Source organism: Rhinopithecus bieti, unplaced genomic scaffold (genome assembly GCF_001698545.2).
Source record: "Rhinopithecus bieti isolate Rb0 unplaced genomic scaffold, ASM169854v2 scaffold_24306, whole genome shotgun sequence".
NCBI classification, from domain to species: domain Eukaryota; kingdom Metazoa; phylum Chordata; class Mammalia; order Primates; family Cercopithecidae; genus Rhinopithecus; species Rhinopithecus bieti.
Genome location: NW_016811898.1, coordinates 831,279 through 847,608, shown reverse-complemented (window position 1 = coordinate 847,608; position 16,330 = coordinate 831,279). Strand labels below are relative to the sequence as shown.

General features: G+C 44.6%; 1 protein-coding gene across 1 annotated transcript in view; it reads left to right on the top strand.

Moving 5' to 3' along the window:
* NT5DC3 (5'-nucleotidase domain containing 3) overlaps positions 1-16,330 on the top strand; it is a 66,644-nt gene that overhangs the window by 29,386 nt on the left and 20,928 nt on the right. The window contains exons 3-6 of the mRNA XM_017895341.1: positions 5,844-5,918; positions 6,390-6,445; positions 14,115-14,205; positions 15,806-15,943. Of these exons, the coding sequence (XP_017750830.1) occupies positions 5,844-5,918; positions 6,390-6,445; positions 14,115-14,205; positions 15,806-15,943 (360 nt within the window). The remainder of the gene's footprint in view (positions 1-5,843; positions 5,919-6,389; positions 6,446-14,114; positions 14,206-15,805; positions 15,944-16,330) is intronic.

The window sequence follows — 16,330 nt, the reverse complement described above, 5'->3', positions numbered from 1 at the left end:
AATTTGAGGGGAAGAGAGATGAAATAGATGGATAAAATAAAAGCTGCAATCACTATTATTTGAAAAGCCTCTAGATTTAAGATCATTGAAATTTCATTCTCATTATATCTGTTTGTTGCTTTGATAAAACTAAAAGAAGTTATAATACTAATTGTATCAGGCATATTAGTAGAGTCAATTATGCTTACGCAAATTTTTCTCTTCTTCTGACTAAACAAAATAATTCTTCGAAGATGCACTGAGTTCAGGGCCATTTTTGCAGCCAAGACCGATGCACTTTGTGTAGTTGTAGAGATAGAAAGACATATGCTTTTGAGACACACAGTCATAGAACAGTAAATTTGCAATTTAGCATCTTTCCAAAAAGCAAACATAAAAGGTTCCAGCTCCTTCGTAATTACCCTTTTAAAAGACAAGAGATTTTACAAAATGGAAATTAAAAAAAAAAATCAAGTAATAACTGTCTGTATTTTGATTTTATTTGTCCACCAAGGAATAGAAAGGGAGGGGTAGAAAAGCTCTTGATTTCATCTCCCAGCTTCACACCTTAGTCAGCGTTTTTTCTCATTAGTTGGCACCATTGATCACCTCATTGTTCATATCCAAAGCATCGGCTGTGACCCCTCACACTCTGTGTCCGTGTCTGATCTCTCAGCAAATGCTATCCTCTCTTTTTCCTTTAAATAAACTTTTAGGATAGTTTTAGGCTTACGGAAATGTTGCAAATACTGAGTTCCTGTATGTATATACCCAATGCCCAGTTTCCTCCAGTGTTCACTTGACTAAGGTACGTTTGTTACAACTAAAGAACCAATCTTGATACATTATTATTCACTAAAGTCCATACTTCCTTCAGTTATTTTTAGTTTTTACCAAATGTCCATTTCCTGCTCCAGGATCCCCTCCAGGACACCACATTACAGTTATTTGTCAGGTCTGTCAGGCGCCTCTTGGCTTTGACAGTTTCTCTGACTTTCCTTGCTTTTTTAAATGACCTTGACAGTTTTGAAGCATGCCAATTAGGTGCTGTGTGCATTTTCCTTATGATTAGCCTGGGTTATGGGTTTGGGGGAGGAAGACCACAGAGGTGAAGTGTGGTTTTCATCCCATCATAGCGAGAGCCTCCCCAGCCCCCTCCAGCTGCCTCCCCTCTTCCCCTCCTGCTCCTTGAACCTCCAAACCCTTTCCTAGTTCTGCCTTGGAGCACTCTTTCTTCTCCCAGATGAGGCTTGCTCCTGGCTTGCTTTTCTTCCCCCCACTGTCCCCCGCTCCGATCTCCGATCTGTGAATACTTGTATTGCATTTTCTTTTAGAACATACACTCTGAGGTGTTATATTCTGTGTGTGTATTTGTGTATGGTCTGCCTCCCCAGGTAGAATGGGAGCTTTGCAGGGGCAGACACCTTTGCCAGTTTTGTTCACTGCTGTATTCCCAGGCCCTGGCACAAAGTAGGAACTCACTAAACACTTGACGTCTGCATCCATGAGTTCCGCAGGTAAGTGAGAGAGTTGTGCTTCATGTGGGGCCAGCATTCTGATGAGGTCATGTTACTCTAGCATCGTGTTTTGGGTGGGTTTTAGAGAGCTTAGTTTTTGTGCCCTTCTGCATTGCCTCTAATTAGACTCGTAATTTAGGCTACTTTAAATATTAAACTGAGACCTCTGGAAAACAGATATGTTTATAGGCCTCTGGACCTCAGGAACCCACAGCAGTATTGTAATATAGAGGTTTTAGCTGTGTCTGAGAGCTGTAATTACCCAGAACTGTAGGAATTGGGCACACATGGAGAAGTCCTGGGTTCTCTGTTGCATTTTGGTATTAACTTTGCTTGAAGCTGTAGGGACGTTTCTGTAGCATTTTCAGGGGGACGCTTTGCTCTTTATCAGCACACAGGAGTTTGCCCAGATTGTAACTGGGATTAGAACAAAGTCAAGGTACTTAAGGAAGCCAGACTGGGCCTAAATTAGAATTTTAATAAAAACCCCAAGTCAAAAGGCTTTTAATCTTTTGTTGGAGGAAACTGGGCATTGGGTGTATACATACAGAAACTCAGTATTTGCAACCTTTCCGTAAGCCTAAAACTATCCTAAAAGTTTATTTAAAGGAAAAAGGATAGCATTTGCTGAGAGATCAGACACGGACACGGAGTGCGAGGGGTCACAGCCGATGCTTTGGATATGAACAATGAGGTGATCAGTGGTGCCAACTAATGAGAAAAAATGCTGACTAAGGTGTGAAGCTGGGAGATGAAATCAACGCTTTTGTCTTTTATATTTCTTACTCCTTTTAGAGATGCCAGTTATCTCCATAATACCTCACCTTGGGTGAGTCTTTTTATTTTTTCCCCCTTGGGTGGTGAAAAGTTTCTAAAGTATGAAAAGTCCTGAAAATCTAGCTGAGACCATTGGAGAGGACTGTAGCCAACTGGCCAATGTGAGCAGCTTTGGTTCCTGAGCTGGATGTCACTGTTAACAGATGTTCTACTGATGCTATGTGTGTATGTATTGGAAATGGGCCAATCATGAGGGTGTTTTTGACCAGGCTGGTTGTATGGGGAGATTACAATTTTGGGGCAGGAGTAGAGCATAGACCCTAGTCAAAATGGTTCGACTAGAAGAGGCCTTGGAGAAGACTTACCTAAAGTCATACAGGAGAGTAACAGGGGCTAGTAGGGTGGACCTAAAACCCCAGGCTGCCAGTTCCCAATCCAGCGAAGCCACTCCATTTTATTGAGCACTTGCCATATGCCAGGCACTGCCCTGACTTGCCACACGCATTTTTGGGCTGAATCCTTTGCACTTCCAAAAGGATGGGATTCTTGTTATCTTTACTTAGTAGATGAGAAAACCAAGGCTCATCAGAGGGACAGATGACCTTGCCCAGAGTCACCCAGCTAGCACATGGCAGGAGCAGGGTTTGAAGCCTGGTCTCTCAGCCTCAGAACCTATATTCTTCATTATGACATTGTCCTGTTGCAGCTTTTCCAGCTGCATCTGACAGTTTTCAAGGTCATTGATATGGTTTGTCTGTGTCCCCACCCAAATCTCATCTTGGATTGTAGTTCCCATAATCCCCACTTGTCATGGGAGGGGCCTGGTGGGAGGTAATTGAATCATGGGGGTGGGTTTTTCCTGTGCTGTTCTCGCGATAGTGAGTAAGTCTCGAGAAATCTAATGGTTTTATAAAGACAAGTTCTCCTGCACAAGCTCTCTTGCCTGCTGCCATGTAAGATGTGACTTTCCTCCATGATTGTGAGGTCTCCCCAGCCATGTGGAACTGTGAGTCCATTAAACCTCTTTGCTTTATAAATTACCCAGTCTCAGGTATGTGTTTATTAGCAGTGTGAGAACGGACTCATATAGTCACTCACTATGGTCTTTGGACCAAATAAACATTGTGTATTTCTCAGGGGTGGCTCCCCAAGAATAACATTGAGAGTGAGAGGCAAAGGGAATGTGAGTGTGTGGAGGGCATGTCCTGCTGGGGAGCCTAGATAAGCGTCATTCAAAGAAAGAACCAGCAGACTTTTCAGCAGTAAACACTCTCAGTATAAGTGCCAGCAATCAACTAAAATAGTTTGTGCTCCACTCGTAACTGCAAAGGCTTTCAGCAAACTTGTTGAGCCCCTCTGAGGTGCTGCTGTCACAGGGAGGCTATGAGTGTCCAGTATATGGTGGCTTAGAGTTGGTTCAGAATTGATTATGTGGTGGTTAGGGGTGGACTTGGGTGTGATGCGGACCTGGGTTCAAATACTGGCTCGACCACTATCTAGCTGTGTGACCTTGGGCACTTTCCTTGCCGCTGATCTTCAGATTATTCAATAGTAAAATAGACTTGAGATGCCCTGTTTCCTTTGTGATGGTGTAGTGAGGGATAAAGAAAGTCATAGAAAGTGTCTAGTGTGTGGCATGTAGCAAATGCTCAGTGAAGGCACCTCTCTCAGTGACATATTAAAATATTTCCTTCCTGTCTGCCCTCTTATTCATCCATCAGTCACGAGTTTAACAGGAGATTGCAGAGCTGCTGAAGTCCCTTGGTCCCCCTTCAGTAAGCAGATCCAGGGTGCTAGGCATTGGGTTCTGTGTCAGCTTGTCAAGTATGTCTGCAAAAATGCAGGACCATACACAGGGTTCTCAATTCTTGGAAACGCCCATGATGGAAATGTCAGTTTGGTGATTTCTTGGCACACATGGCTGGTGGTGGATAAATGATCCCAAATGTGACATTTGAGTTAAGTGCTTCGTGCAGCCTGACTTGAAAAATTGCCACATGCGGGTCAGCCTGCTGGTCCCAGGAAATGTTCTTGTACAAATGCAACCTTGGCCATGAAATATTAGCAGCTCAGCCATAGAAGGAGGTTTCCTGGGCATTTAATAGTTGTCTGGATTTTAACTTAAGCAACTTGCATCACAATTAGAAAGTCCTAGTGATGTGGCCTCTCTAGACTCAGGCCTGCAGGTCTGTGGTCCAAGGGCAGAGGGGCAGTGAGGAGAGCAGGGGAGAAGGCCCCAGCCTGATTCTCTGCCCACCACACCCTAGCTTGTTTCATTCAGAACCTCTCATGTCCCTCTGAATAAAATGGGGATGGTAGGGCCTACCATGTAGTAGCAGCAGAAATGGTGCCCACAGATCAGTGCCATCCACAAGGTAGCTGGTGTCCTAATTCTGAGATTTAGGGAGAGAAGTAAGGACTTGGATACCTGGTGTAGTAGATGAAGAGGAGCCAGCAATTCTGCATAGTGTGAGGAATGGCTTGAGAATAGGAAATACCAGAGGAGCTGGGCTGCTGTATTAGTTTGTTTTCACGCTGCTGATAAAGACTTACCCAAGGCCGGGTAATTTATAAAGAAAAAAAGATTTAGTGGACTCACAGTTCCATGTGGCCGGGGAGGCCTCACAATCATGACAGAAGGCAAAAGGCACATCTTACATTGGCACAGGCAAGAGAGAGAATGATAACCAAGTGAAGGGGTTTCCCCGTATAAAACCATCAGATCTTGTGAGTATGGGGAAACTGTCCCCGTCAGTCAATTGTCTCCTGCCAGGTCCCTCCCACAATACGTGGGGATTATGGGAACTGCAATTCAAGATGAGACTTGGCTGGGAACATAGAGCCAAACCGTATCTGCCACCTTCACAACTGTTCTGAGACAGAGTGCTGGATAGTAACTGTAATCCATGTGCCAAGGAAGGGCCTCCCTAGGCCTAGTGTTGAGAATGCTGTGTCTGACAGCCATGGGGTTGCCCAGCTGTCCAGATGAGAAAAGCAATGAAAGCTCTATGGAGAGGCCCCACTCTCAGAAGTTTTCACCTTAAGACTTTCCATGAAACCTGGTAATGGGGCCGTCCAGGGGCCTGCCACATCAAGGTGCTCATATATGAGTTAAATGGATGGCTGACAATGAGTTTGAGCAAAGTTGTGCTTCCAGTATTAGAGGGCACTTTCCAGCCTCTCCACAGCAGCCTTGAAGATAAAAGCAGGGAGTGCTGGGTGGAGGTTGAAGCCGATGTGTTGCTGGGGTCTTAGGGATCTGGGAGTCTAGGGACACAGGTAGGGGAGGGAGAGGAGAGAGTTGAGAGAAGTTGGCAGGGGAGGGAACGAGGCCCAACCTGTGCTTGGGCGGATAGACAGGGCGCAGGGCAGGATGGAAGGCTCTGGCTGGGGAGCTTGCTGGGAGGCACTTGGACTGGAAGCGGAGGGACAAGCTGTGGTCTGCCCGTTCTGACTCCAGCTTCCCACTGGTGTATCAACTACCTCAGCCTTTGTACAAGGGCCAGATCTGGACAGGATCCTGCACTTAGCACATTGTTGGCTAAAACCAGTTCCTTTCTTCTTTCTTAGTATCCAGCAGAAATCAGGAAGTATGAGTACGACCCAAATTTTGCAATTCGTGGACTTCATTATGATGTGCAGCGGGTAGGTTTACTTCTCCTGTTTTTCTGTGGTTTAATGATGTTTGGAAATGAAATGTACTCTTGGTACTTCACTGAATGGGCAAATTCGTTTTAAATTATATTATTTGGGACTGCAGAACCAAATTATTCACATATCTTTGGATAGAATCTTCTGGAAGAAACTATGTATTAGAAAAGCATAAATGCATTTAGCTATTTAGGAGGTACTGTTTATTTCTAGTAGTCATTTTGGTGTTTTGAGGAAGAACCACTTGCCATATCTATTTTTTTCCCCCGTCTTTTGCAGATAGGCCATTTCTTTAAAGAGCTGTACAGCATATTAATTAACAAGCAACCCTTTCAGGAACATACAGTGTGCTTCCTTGTTAGGGCAGCCTAATGTTGATAGGATTTATGATGACACCTGGAAGGCTCATGTAATATGCAAATGGTTATACATTATTTACATGTGTATATGTTTATGTTTTTAAAGGCAGTATTAATGAAGATTGATGCTTTTCATTATATCCAGCTGGGAACTGTCTACAGGTAAGAGTAAGAGGAGATACATTTAATTTACATGAAGTAACCAGGTGCTTTGGGTTTCAGGACCCTCTGACTGTTCAGTGATGAGGAGGGCTGCAGTGTGGATATGATTCATCCACTCACTCACTTATTCAAGAGCATTTGTTGAGGCCTGCTACCATGATAGGTGCTAAGGCTTGGTTTGCACTGATGTCCTCAAGGAGCTCAGAGTGTGGTTGGGAAGTCATGTAAGTAAACTTGACTGCAGCTCGGAGTGACAGAGGTGATGATAGAAATGTGCTCAGAGGTGGCCGGGTGTGGTGGCTCATGCCTGTAACCCCAGCACTTTGGGAGGCCGAGGCGGGCGGATCATGAGGTCAGGAGATCAAGACCATCCTGGCTAACACGGTGAAACCCCGTCTCTATTAAAAACACAAAAAATTAGCCGGGCGTGGTGGTGGCCTCTTGTAGTCCCAGCTACTGGGGAGACTGAGGCAGGAGAATGGCATGAACCCGGGAGGCGGAGCTTGCAGTGAGCTGAGATCACACCACTGCACTCCAGCCTGGGTGACAGAGCGAGACTCCGTCTCAAAAAAAAAAAAAAAAAGAAAGAAATGTGCTCAGAGGTAGGGAGCAGTCGGGAGGACTGGAAGGAGGAATGGTTTTCCAGAGGTGCTGGCTGGCAAGCTGAGGGAGGGTCCTGGTGAGGAGGCTTGGAGCAAGAGGGCTATGGGGGTGAGGGAACAGGGTTCTCCTTCCCACCATGGTATTTGGGTGGTTTGGATATTGAGACTTTTTTTTTTGGTCTATTCATAGCTGGAAATCTTTGTAACTTTTTTTTTTTTGGAGATGGAGTCTCGCTGCGATGCCCAGGCTGTAGCGCAGTGAAACAATCTAGGCTCACGTGCCTCTGCCTACCAGGTTCAAGCAGTTCTGCCCCAACCTCCCAATTAGCTGGGACTATAGGCACGTGTCACTATGCCTGGCTAATTTTTATATTTTTAGTAAAGACAGGGTTTCACCATATTAGCCAGGCTGGTCTCGAACTCCTGACCCCAAGTGATCTGCCTGCCTCAGCCTCCCAAAGTGCTGGGATTATAGGCATGAGCCACCAGACCTGGCCATCTTTATAATTTTTAAATTATGGAGGATTTTGCCTTTTTTAATTCTCTAATTTGGAAGGGGATTTAGGAGTGTGATTTGTATTTAGGTTTATATTTATACTTAAAAGTATGCACATCTTAGCTTACGTTCTTCTCTCACAGACTGTTTGTTAAACTTAATGCTTATTTGCTTTTAAAATCAAAGTGAAACATGGATAGAGTCACACAGTGAAACAGGATTAAAGGTGTCACAGGGGTCAGCAGCAATCTTTTGTGCTCCCCGCTGCCCCCAAAACCTTTAAAGTCTTTAGATTTTTTAAGTAACGTGCTCATTCTTCTATTTCCTAGTTTATTAATTCTGGACATTGTGCCTGCTGTGATAGATAAGGACTTAGCTTTCTGGCACCTCCTCCCACTTCTCCAGTCTCGTTCCTCTCATCTCATTCAGAACTCAGTTTTTGGTGGTTATACTGGTCACTGTTTACATTATGACTTAGAAGGTCTTATCTGGTTCACTTTTTGTTGTTGTTGTTATTGAGACGGAGTCTCCCTCTTGTCACCCAGGCTGGAGTGCAGTGGCGAGATCTCAGCTCACTGAAACCTCTGCCTCCCAGGTTCAAGTGATTCTCCTACCTTACCCTCCCAAAGAGCTGGGATTACAGGCATGTGCCACCTTGCCCGGCTAGTTTCGTATTTTTAGTAGAGATGGGGTTTCACCATGTTGGCCAGGCTAGTCTCGAACTCCTGATTTTAGGTGATCTGCCCGCTTCAGCCTCCCAAAGTGCTGGGATTACAACTGTGAGCCACCATGTCCAGCTGGTTTACTCTTAAGCCAGGTAGTGCAGTGCAATTATTTTCTTTCTTGTACAATATTTTGTTTTTCTTAGATTTTAACAATAATCTCAGTTTTTGTTTGCCTAGTTTTCTGTGTAGGAATCTCTGATTTTTTCCAAATGGTCCATTACAAATGTCAGGCATGTATTTATTTTCCAATAATTCAGATGTTTTCAATAATCTGTCACTTTTGTTTTTTAAAATTGACTGTCCCCCCTGGTCTGATCTGGTTTGGTTGCTTGTCTTGGGTCTTCCCTTCCCCGCTTTCCATGTTTCGAGTTCCCTTCTCTTCCTCTCTCTGGCTTTCCTCCCTCATTTTGCTGGAGTGTATCCTCCAGTAGCTTCCTGGTGCCTCCTTGTGCTGAGCCTTTCTGTAGCTTGTGGTAGGGAATCAGTTGTTGTCATGGGTGTACCCTCGCAGGCCTCGGTTGTCAATGTTAAGTCAGATACCTTCTTTGCATCCTCTGTTTGTCTTCCAGTGTCTTGTGGAAATGTCTTGTCTATTGACATCTCTGTTCTCATTTCCTTTGACTGTTTTTACTCTCACTTTAATGGTGTTTCAGGATGGGGAGGAAGTGGTGGTGATGATGGTAATAGTAATACTAATAGTGACCAGCAAATATTGACTCTTACTGTGGGACAGGCACTGTTATAAGGGTTTTGAGTTAACTCATTTAATCCTCAAAATAACTATATGAAGTAGGTACTATTATTAGTGCCAGAGGTGTTAAGTAACTTGCCCCAAGGTCACACAGCAAATAATTGCCTGGGCTAGAATTCAGACCCAGGCAGCCTGGGACCAGAGTCTGTGCTCTTGGCCACCATGCCGTGTGGCCTTTCTGAAGGTATAAGGGATAGCTGGAGTCCCTCAACACATTTTTTTGGGGGGTAGTGAATCTATTTTAGTATGGACAATTACAAATAATCTTTCCAACAAGATCACATCTTTTGCGGGAACATGGATGGAGCTGGAGGCCATTATCCTTAGCAAACTAATGCAGGAACAGGAAGCCAAATACTGCATGTTCTCACAAGTGGAATCTAAATGATGAGAACTCGTGAACACATAGAGGTGAACAATAGACTCTGGGGTCTACTGGAGGATGGAGGGTGGGAGGAGGGAGAGGATCAGGAAAAATAACTAATGGGTAGGGTACTAGGGCTTAGTAGCTGGGTGATGAAATATCTACAACAAACCCACGTGACATGAATTTGCCTATATGACAAACCTGCACATGTACCCCTGAACCTAAAAATTTAAAAAAAAAAAAACTTTTCATTTATTTTGTAAGTAACATGTATATTAAATATAATTAATACATTTTTGTGCACATGTCTCATTTTCTTAGGAAAATCTTTGTAAGTGAAATTGCCGGGTGAACGTTGTTCATTCATTTTAAGGCTTTTGAAATGACTCAGTTGACCTCCAGATTGTACCATTCCCAATAGACTTTTTAACGTATATTTTAAAGTTGTTGCTACATTTAACATATTCCAATTTTTAGTTTTTTTCTTTCTCTAAACCTCTTAAATGAACATTCGTTTGTTCTCTTACTCATAGCTCCTAATGTTTTCCCAGAATAATTATTGCAGTGGTGAAGGTGGGGGAGAGAACAAAGAAGGCAAGGTTATGCATGCTTATGAGAATCCTCACCAGGTGTCTTTGTTCTGTCTCTCCATCTCTGTTTCTGCTGTCGGCCCCCTCCCTAGACACTTACCCTTCTCTCCTGGGATCTTGGGGTTTGCTGCAGGGCACTCCATCATGGACACTTCCGGACATTTTTGCCAGACTGATTCCCTAAATCATTACTCCCGATAATCCCCTCTTCTGAATCCCTGGATGGCTCCCTGCTCTCTACAGAATAAAGGCTAAGCCATATGCTTAGGCTTAGGTTTGAGATTTTTATCAACCTGCTTTAAACCCTTCGCTTCCTCTTCTTCCATACACAGCTGCTTAACTTACTAGGTTGGTCAAGACTCTTGTTTGCAAGTGACTGAAACTCAAACTGGCTCAGAAACTAATTGTACAGTCCACAGACAGAGTGAGTTTGCAGGTGTGGCTGGCTCTAGGGGCCAAATTACTATTTTTCAGAACTCTTTCCATCTCTTGGCCTTCCTTTCTGACTTGGCTCACTCTCAGGCAAGCCCCTCCTTAGTGACCCCTGGCACTCCAGGCCCACATCCCCCACAGCTCCAGGTCAAGAGGAACAGAGGAGCTTTGTTTCTCCACATTCCGCCGGAGTCTCAGGACTGAATCTCATCAGAATGACTTGGGTCATGTTTGGTCTTGAACCATTATGATGAAGAGAGGATGCCGGGCAGGCGAAGACAGCACAGGGATTCTTTTCCCTTGACGTCTTCTTTCTTGTCACCTGGCACTTGCTCCTGCTGGAGTTCAGCCAGGGTGCAGTTTTCCTTCCTCTCTGCTTCTTGAAATCCTACCCACCCTCCGTGGCCAACTTGTGGTGAGTCCTCTGCTCACCCTCTCAGCCTGAAATACCCTTTTCCCCCTCTCTTCTCCTGGGGTTCACAGGAGAAGAATTGCCTTGTTTCTTGTATATACACTGTCCATTGTGGCAAGGAGTGTGGACAGTAGAAAGAGCCACTGAGGCATTCAGGGGGAAGGAGCGTTCAGAATGAGGCTGTAGGAAGTTCACTGTTGCTTCGCTGCTGAGATGGGTGTTGAGGTGAGCTGGCCTTTGGAGGGAGTGTGTGGACTCGAGTCGCTCACACTTCCTGGGTGCAAACCCCAGCTCCACGGCTCACGTGTGTATGGTCTTGAGCAATCTCTGGACCCTCTGAAAGCCTTGGTTTCCTCGTGTAAAGCAGATATGATTCCAGTCCCTGCCTAAGGGACAGCTTGTGAAGATGAAGCATATCTGCACAGGGCCCAAAATACAGGGTGGTGCCACTGGGCTTCCTGCCTCATGTCACTGAGCCTTGTGTGTGGCCACTTCCACTCTTAGCACTTGTCTCAGGGAAGAGTATTAGAGGGCAGGAGGATGTCTGATGGAGACAAAAACAGCCTTTCTCTGCCCCAATGTGTTAAATATGTTAAAAAAAAAAAAAAAAAAAAAAAGGCCAGCCTACCCCAAAGCAAGTCATTAGGAAGCTTTGTACCTTAGTGGTTTAAGTGCCTGGGCCTGCAGAAATGTCACTTTTCTTCTCTTTCACTCCAGAAGGGGTCATGAATGAGAGAAGGTGGGAAGAAAATGTTCATCTCAGCCTAGTTTGTTTCTAAGCCCTGACGCAGGTCTCCAGTCCCTACACCAGGGTGAATTTTATGATGTTTGGGCCATAGCAGTGAGTGCTGCCGGCTGGGGAGGTGGAGAGGAGTCCCCCACCACAGCCCCATTTTTGTACCTACATTTTAAGTTTTTACTAGGAACCTTTTGAAAAGCTGGGGTGGTTCCCTTCACAGCCACACTAGTGAAACCTCTCTACAGTGCTTACCATACACCAACTATTCTATATGTAGTAGCTCCTGTGATCTTCTCAGTGACATCAGGAAGTAGGCACTTTTATAGTTCCCTGCTTTAAGAATGAAGACTTTGAGACCCAAAAGAGATAAATTACTTGTCAAGGTAATATCCCTAGTGATGAAGGGAGCGGGGATTTGAAGCCTTTGCAGATCTTGCTCCTAACCTCGTGCTGCTCACTCTGAGCGGGGGAAAAGGAACTTCCACTTCGGTTTCGATGCTGGTCGAGGCTGCATTCCGATGTGGCCGCGCAGTCTGCCCATGCCTGCTGCAGTTGTGTGTGGCTCTTGGTTTCATGCAGCTGCTTCTTGGGGAATTCAGCTGGCAGATTTCACTGCCTCTTCTGAGTTGCCATTTGGTTGTTTGGCTCTTGTGGATGCAGCCTGGGTGGCTGTGCCTGTGCCTTAGAGGCAGCAGTGTCTTCCAAAGGGCAGAGAAATAACTCTGACCCGGCCGAATCACTTTACTTTTTATATTTTCTCTCCAGTGGTAGAGCCTTAGCAGTGTGGACACGTGACTGCTGCTGCTCAGCAAGGGTTGATTTCCAAGGTCACTGCCTCAAACGATCTGGCTTAGTGCCAGTGTCTTATCTTATTTCTGGAGCAAAGATAAAGGGAGTCCGGTGTTTCTATTTTTTTCAAAGGCTGGTAGTTGTAACAGATTAATCAAGATCAGAGGCAAAATATTAATGAATCCACTCAGATAACTTTTTAAAGTAATGTGAGTGATGGAGACGGGAGGAAAGAGGTCGAAGTGATCTTTTTGTTAATGTTACATAGCAAAACATAAATGATATCGTACATAGGTTTTACTGTGGACCATGTGGTTTTGTATGCTAAGCAACCTGTTGTGTTAGTAACTAAAATTCTTCTTGAATTATTTATACTCCTGCTGTAGCACAGCGTGACATTTCCTGTACTATTCAGTCTGTAGTTTTGTAATCATTGGTGTCTATTTCTCAAGCACTTTCTCCTCCACAGAAGGGGTAGAAGAGCAGGTGTTTCCTCTCCTGACGCTTGAGCGTGGATGAGTCCAGCTGAACAGGTGAAGGCACCTGCTCTAGTCACTGGTGGCAGAGGCAGGAGTGAAACCTTGGCCACTGACTTCACAATTCATTTTTTTTTTTTTGTATGTGGAAGAAGTAGATTCATTTGCAGATTCCAGAGGCAGGCAGATGGTAGATGAGGAAACTGGCCTTCAGTGTCACAAAGCATTCAGGGTCATTGCCTCTCCAAGGTGGTGGTGCCACAGGGCTTCCTGCCTCATGTCACGGGGTTTAGTCCACTGAGCCTTGGGTGTGGCAATTTCCATTCTCAGCACTTGTATTAGTCTGTTCTCACGCTACTGATAAAGACATACCTGAGACTGGGTAATTTATAAAGAAAAAGAGGCTTAATGGACTCACAGTTCCACATAGCTGGGGAGGCCTCACAATCACTGCAGAAGGTGAAAGGCACGCCTTACATGGTGGCAGGCAAGACAGAATGAGAGCCAAGTGAAAGGGGAGACCCCTAATAAAATCATCTGATCTCGTGAGGCTTACTCACTACTACGAGAACAGTATGGGGGAAACAGCTTCGGTGATTCAGTGATCTCCCATCAAGTCCCTCCCACAGCCTATGGGAATTATTGGAGCTACAGTTCAAGATGAGATTTAGGTGGAGACACAGCCAAACCAAATCAGCTCCTATCTCAGGCTAGAGTATTAGAGGGCAGGAGGATGTCTGATGGAGACAAAAACAACCTTTCTCTGCCCTAATATATTAAATACATTAAAACAAAAGCCAGCCCACCCCAAAGCAAGTCATTAGGAAGCCTTGTGCCTTAGTGGTGTAAGAGCCTGGGCCATAGAGCCAGAAAACCTGGGTTCTAATCTGGATCCACCGCTTCCTACTTTGGTGACCTTGAACAGGTACATGACCTTTCTGTGCTTTAGTTACCTCAGCTGGAAATGGGAAGAGTAATAGTGCCTTCCTCCTAGGACTGCTGAGAATTACACAAATGACTGGGTGTAATTCATATCTGGCCTATAGTACGTGCCATGTAATATTAACTATTATTATTCCTGCTCTTGTTACTGTTCTTGTTAGAACAGTAGTAGTAGTAAATGTAGTAGCATCTTACCTGATATTTGTAGCATTTACTTGTGGCACATTTGGCCTCGTCGTGACGACGGGGTCTTGCACCTCAATTGAAAAATCCCAGCACTGCACAGGGGTGTGAATATCATTGGTCTCTCTAGTTGAGCTCTTTAACTGCACCGTCTGGTTTTTCCAGAGGCCTCAGTGTTGTCCCTGATGAAGAAGTCATTGAAATGTACGAGGGGTCCCATGTGCCTTTGGAGCAGATGAGCGACTTCTACGGAAAGGTAATGAGCAGCACTTTATTCATTTAAAGCTGCCTTTTTCCTTCTTGAAACATGGCCTTGTTGAAGTTACCTACTGCTCATATGGAATTGACAGGGAAATTTGAGATTGTATGTTGAGAGAGACTAGTGTTTGAAGGGGACACCCCCAGATTCTTTCATGCTTCTCCTTTCTGAAGCCCTTCCTCCACACCTGGTGAAGGCTGTTTTTACCTCCCACATACCTGCCCCGTTTGCCACCCCATCTCCAGGAATGTCCCTAGTTTCTGGAGTGGACTCCAGAACAGATTGGGGCTGTCAGTGTGACAGCTACTGCTTCCCCTGACGAATGGCTGTGAAATGCCAGAGTTGATGGCTACACAGCCACCCTGTTTACCTTTAGGGAAACCTCTGCTTTTCTAACTTTTGTGGTTCTCTTTCCACTCAGAATTTTTCTTTCTTGTCTTATTGGATGCACTCACTTACTTGCTTTGTCAAAATGAAATGGAAGTTGCGCGGTCAGTTACTAAACTTAGTACAGATGGCCCCTGATTTAAGTAGAATCATTAACAATGATTCTACTTAAAATTTTTTGACTTTACAATGGTGCAAAGCCATTGTAATTTCAACATAAATTACAGTATTCAATAAATTATATGAGACACTCAACACCTTATAATAAAGGCTAATATAAATGAGCCTTTATAGGCTAATATAAATGTTCTGAGAATGCTTAAGATAGGCTAGGCTGAGCCATGATGTTTGGTAGGTTAGATGTATAAATGCATCTTTTACAGTGGGTTTATCAGAATGTAACCCCATCATAAGTTGAGGAGAATCTGTAGTATAAATTGCAAGCATTCAGAGAAAAGGTCTTTTTTAAGCTCAAATATGGGCTGTGAGGGTGTGCTCCAGTTCAGGAGAGTTATGTGCGTTTTTATGTCATTATGGGCAATAATTTGTTTGCTGGATTTCCTCTGTGCTTCCTGAAAGAGTGTGAACCGGAAGTGGGACTGGGCACAGGAAAAATCGGGAGGGGAAGGGTGATTAGACTCTCTGGGAGAAGTCAGGGCATTTCTATTGATACCCTAGTTATACTTAGAGTGAGGCATCAGCTCTGCTATGAATGATAAGGAACGAGGGGAACATTTTACCTTTCTTTCTTTTTTTTTTTTTTTTTTTTTAAAGGCAGGGTTTTGCTCTTGTTGCCCAGACTGGAGTGCAATGGTGCCATCTCTGCACTGCAACCTCCACCTCTTGGGTTCAAGCGATTCTCCTGCCTCAGCCTCCTGAGTAGCTGGGATTACAGGCACGCACCACCATGCCCGGCTAATTTTTGTATTTTTTAGTAGAGATGGGGTTTCATGATGTTGTCCAGGCTGACCTAGAACTCCTGACCTCAGGTGATCCACCTGCCTTGGCCTCCCAAAGTGCTGGGATTACAGGCGTGAGCCACCACGCCTGGCTCATTTTATTATTTTATTATTAGAACTTTCCTTTTTTGTGTTGATGATGGGAATCTCATTTAGTCACTGAGAAGTCTTCCTGCTGTTCCTGGTGCTTCATAGCTCTGGCCCTGGCATGGGCCCCTGTTTCTAAAGCACTCCTTCCTCCCTGTCTACAGAGCTCTCATGGAAACACGATGAAGCAGTTCATGGACATCTTCTCCCTGCCCGAGATGACCCTCCTGTCCTGTGTGAATGAATACTTCCTCAAGAACAACATCGACTATGAGCCTGTGCATCTCTACAAAGATGTCAAGGTTGTATCCACAGTGAGAGATCACGGTGCTGAGTCTGTTTCAGCTTTGCAGTGGGAGTCACAGAGCCTTGAACCTCCTTTCTAGGTTAGGTGTTTTAAATAGTCTCTTAGCTGGGAACTCTTATATCCGGTTTAACCTTGAACATTTTAAGAAAGATGTTGTTACATCAGGAGAATTGGAAATCAGTCAAAATTTTTGTTAAAACAAGATGGTGCTGAGACTGTTATCTTGATTTTTGATCCTTTCTGACCAGAAGGTCAAGGCCAGGGCTGGTGCACTTGGCCAAAGGAATGATGGGGGTGGAAGTCCGACCTGTACCCACTCACTCCTGAGTCTGCCCAAGCAAGGTGGTGCCTCCTCTTTATTTTTTTTTTTTTTTTTTTTTTT